The sequence below is a fragment of the Beta vulgaris genome, chromosome 4 (assembly GCF_026745355.1).
Source record: "Beta vulgaris subsp. vulgaris cultivar EL10 chromosome 4, EL10.2, whole genome shotgun sequence".
NCBI classification, from domain to species: domain Eukaryota; kingdom Viridiplantae; phylum Streptophyta; class Magnoliopsida; order Caryophyllales; family Amaranthaceae; genus Beta; species Beta vulgaris.
The window spans coordinates 11,287,615-11,291,382 of NC_079205.1; the positions used below are offsets into that span (position 1 = coordinate 11,287,615).

At 33.2% G+C, this 3,768-nt stretch overlaps 1 protein-coding gene across 1 annotated transcript; it reads right to left on the reverse strand.

The window, feature by feature from the left end:
* Positions 1-1,248: 1,248 nt before the first annotated feature.
* Positions 1,249-2,977, reverse strand: LOC104907716 (uncharacterized). The gene has a single exon (XM_057394192.1). It carries the CDS (start codon positions 2,071-2,073, stop codon positions 1,639-1,641), a length of 435 nt encoding a protein of 144 aa, XP_057250175.1. The 5' UTR covers positions 2,074-2,977; the 3' UTR covers positions 1,249-1,638.
* Between the last annotated feature and the right edge of the window lie 791 nt (positions 2,978-3,768).

Sequence of the window (3,768 nt, forward strand, 5' to 3'; positions counted from 1 at the left end):
CAATTCAGTTCGGTTCAAATCAGTTCAGTTCAACTCTGAACAATACTTTTACTCACATATTACTATTCATTTCATTTCAGTTCAGCTATTTTATGCCGAAGAGAACAGGCCTAAGTTAGTTTTATTTAGCATCCATCTCAAATTTTAAGCATTGGTTTTTATATGAATATATGTAAAACAATTTTGTCGAACAAACAAACATAAATGTCAAGTTTGGTTAAAAAGAAAGTATTCGCTCTAGTAGAAAAATCGTTTGTGCTACGGTTTTGACCCCCAAGCAGACATGACATGAGCATTTGAGTAAATTAGAAATGCTGCGTCTCACCCCCGGAGCATTTAAAATTACACATATTGCAGTTCTTAAAATAACAGGAGTATAAACACAATATACTTTATGTTACATATGCTGCTGTTTTCCCACAAAAACAATACTTAAGAAGTGAGATAGATGCAACTTCATATCATTAGAATATAAACACTATATTTTTATGTAACTTATGAGTATCACTTAAGGACGAAGATATGAACATTTCAGTCAGATCAATGTCTCCCAATTGCGTTCTTGAGCCAAAAAGATACAACTGATGTATAATTTTATCTCTTAAAATCAACCCAGGAAACTTGTTAATCAGGTCATGTAAGAAAGCAATCAAACAAGTTTACCAAACTCCATAGTTTGTAAAGGTTTTGAGAAATTCTCGTGAATCAAAAACAAAATGCCAATAGCAATAGAGACAAAAATGGGTAGCAAAGCTGTGCAAACCTAAATTTCAAAACATTAAACCATCTGAAACATGTAAATCAAAAATTTTAACCAACATACAGAACAAATACATAAAAATTCAAAGAAATAGCTACACTACCAACTGCTGATTTACTTCACCAAATTAGGGGCTAGAACACATCAAACTGTCAGCATCGAAACTTATAGAGTTTAAGCAATGTCATTCAAAGTTTAACGTAACCTGCAGCAAAGAACTCTCTTACAACGAAGAATTTAGCAGTAGACAGATGAAGTATTCATAATGCTAGTCTTATGCTAGCAATGCTATCTTCAATTATGCTTCTGCACTTTCTGTTGGCTGCAAGAGCTGGATTTAGGATATTAGTTTAGAGCACCAAAATACTTTTAAGAAATAGTGATATAGCTATATGTTTCCTTACATCGAGAAAGACACCAAAATTAACAGTTGATACAAGGCACAATATCGACTCATCCATGAGATAGCAAACATTTAGATTTTAAAGTGTAGAAAATCAAACAAAATTGCATATCAACCAAGAGATACTTACAATGATACGTCTCATTATCAAAGAAATTTACACTGTAAGCTGTGCAGATTGAAGATAAACAACGAAGAATTTTTTTGCGGGATTGCAGGAAAGGGTTCTAGTCTCACTCACAATATTAAAAAGACAAGTTTATTCAGGATGTGGCCTTTGAGCTCTGCATTCCCAACAAGTAGACCTTTACTTGTGCCTAAGAATTCGACAGTTCAAGATGATCATCTTCAGATCAGATTCTTGGGATCACTGAAGAAAGCACCAAAGAGCATGAAAGGCACACCATTGTTGTAGTATTCAACAATTTCCATTGTAAAAGCACAAATGCTTTGCACAAACCCATCACAATTGAACTCAATCATACTTCTCTCGCCACGAGTAGACAAGAAAGAAAACCCAGGAAAGTGCTAATGCAACATCCCCAAGAACTTGCCTAGGTAAATCACGCGCAAGATCCTCGAGTTTCCTCTCGAAGTACACCCTCCAAACAGCCATCAAAAGGTGAAGGAGCACACATCCTTTAGCAAAAAAGACCTGAAATTTGTTGTCCTTGACAAATGCTACCATGAATACAATAAACCCAATCACAAACATAAGCAACCCAGAAAATGAATCTGATATTTGGATCAATAGCTCGTCGTGTGGGGTCGATCCTTGAAGCTTGCTGGTTATTTCTTTACCATGACCAAATACTGAGATCTCTTTTGTGTAAAACATCATCATAGCTCCACAACTAAGAGCAATTACTGAGTGTAGAAGGCAAATAACAGGAAATCCAGAAGAACCCATTTGTTAAAGGCCCTTGAATTTTCAAATTTCCTACCTTCCAACCAAAATTAAGCTAACACCACCACAACCTTCCAAAATCTAACACTTGAAATCTACCCAATAACTAGATTGATTTATCCATCATTGTCAAAACTCAAAGCAATGTGCTCAATACAAACACACAAATAAATCAATATGAATTTATCTCATACCAATTACTAATCACAAAAGAGACTAATTACAAAACCTTATAAACCCTAATTTCTGAATTCACATATTATACACAGCAAGAGCTATCTGAAACCAAATTTATCACAACAACAAATAAATAAAACACCCAGAAGTAGTTCCAATTTTGACCCAGAAATCTTAGTTCAACAAGTATAATGAGTAATCTCATAAACTAAATCAACCAACAATTTACTCAAAGAAAGTCAAACTTTAATGTATAAAAAAAAAAACCCTTAAAAACCCATCTCATATACTTACAATAAAAGAGAAGAAGAGCCTGAAATTTGTGATCTTGGACAAAAATAAAGGTTCACTGTATTTAAGCTTAAAAGGGCAATAAAGGGGGAAGAAGATTGAAACTGAAAGAAAGGAAACAAATGTGTTTTGCAAGTTTTGGGCGTTAAATAGGTGGGAGAAGAAAACACCAAAAGGGTGATTAATTACCAAATTAATGATTCTAAACTTCTACTTAAAGAGATTTGCTATACAAGTACTCATTTCACAATGGTAGAAAATAAAATTGGAGCGTTTAATTTTTGGACAAATGAAAAGATTTGTGTAAGTTTTGAATTGTGTGAAATGTATGGGATGAGGATGGAATATTCATGGGGGCCATACTCAATGAATATTATTGATAGTTGTTTAGATATTTGACTTGTTGGCATTGGCGATTTGGCTCCCCTCTCATGTAGAAAACGCCAACTTTTGGCACAACTTTAGGCTGGGTTCTGATTTTTTGTCTGCTCTGTATTTTATTCAATTTGAAATTTGATCCTATTTTGATATTTTTAGATATTTTTAGATCTACGTGCTCTTGAAAATGGTCTTGTAGCGAGTTCATAATCTCGTTGTTCCTTGGTTGTCCCGCTCGTGAAATCAGCCCTCTCTTCCCACTGCTCATCATCCCTAAGAAGAAGCGTCATCCACCAGATCGAGTATTTTTAGTATAGTTTAAGTTATGTACGGTTTTGTAGTTGTTGTGTAAGAGCGAGTCCAGCTCAGTTTAATTTCTTTATGTTCGTTTGTTTGTTTTTTAGCGTTAGGATGTAATTTTGTTTTTAATTAATGCACATTTTTCCGATGTCAATAAAAAAAAAAAGATTCAATTTTTATAATTTTTAGTTAGGTAGAGTTAAATATATTTACTCCGTCAAATTTTTTAATTTCTCCTTTTAACTCTGCTAATGCACATGTTATATTATAAATATATATGTTTAATTGCATCTTATTAAATTATAAAATTTTGATATACCTAATGTACACCAATCAAATAAGACCACAGTTCATAGATTAACTAATAACTATATATTTTTTTTCTTATAAATTGAAAATAATTTACAAGATTATTTTTACTTAAAAATAGTATCACAATTAGAAATAGAAAGAACAATACAAGCAGAGGGGGTTGACGTAGGCAGATTGGCGGAAAAGTTTGAAAAGGATTTGCGACAAAAGGCTTAAACTGTTTTGCGGAAAATGGGCCGA

What these genes read in the sequence shown, in the direction of transcription:
- LOC104907716 (XM_057394192.1), bottom strand. Translation starts at nt 2,073, where the DNA reads ATGGGTTCTTCTGGATTTCCTGTTATTTGCCTTCTACACTCAGTAATT.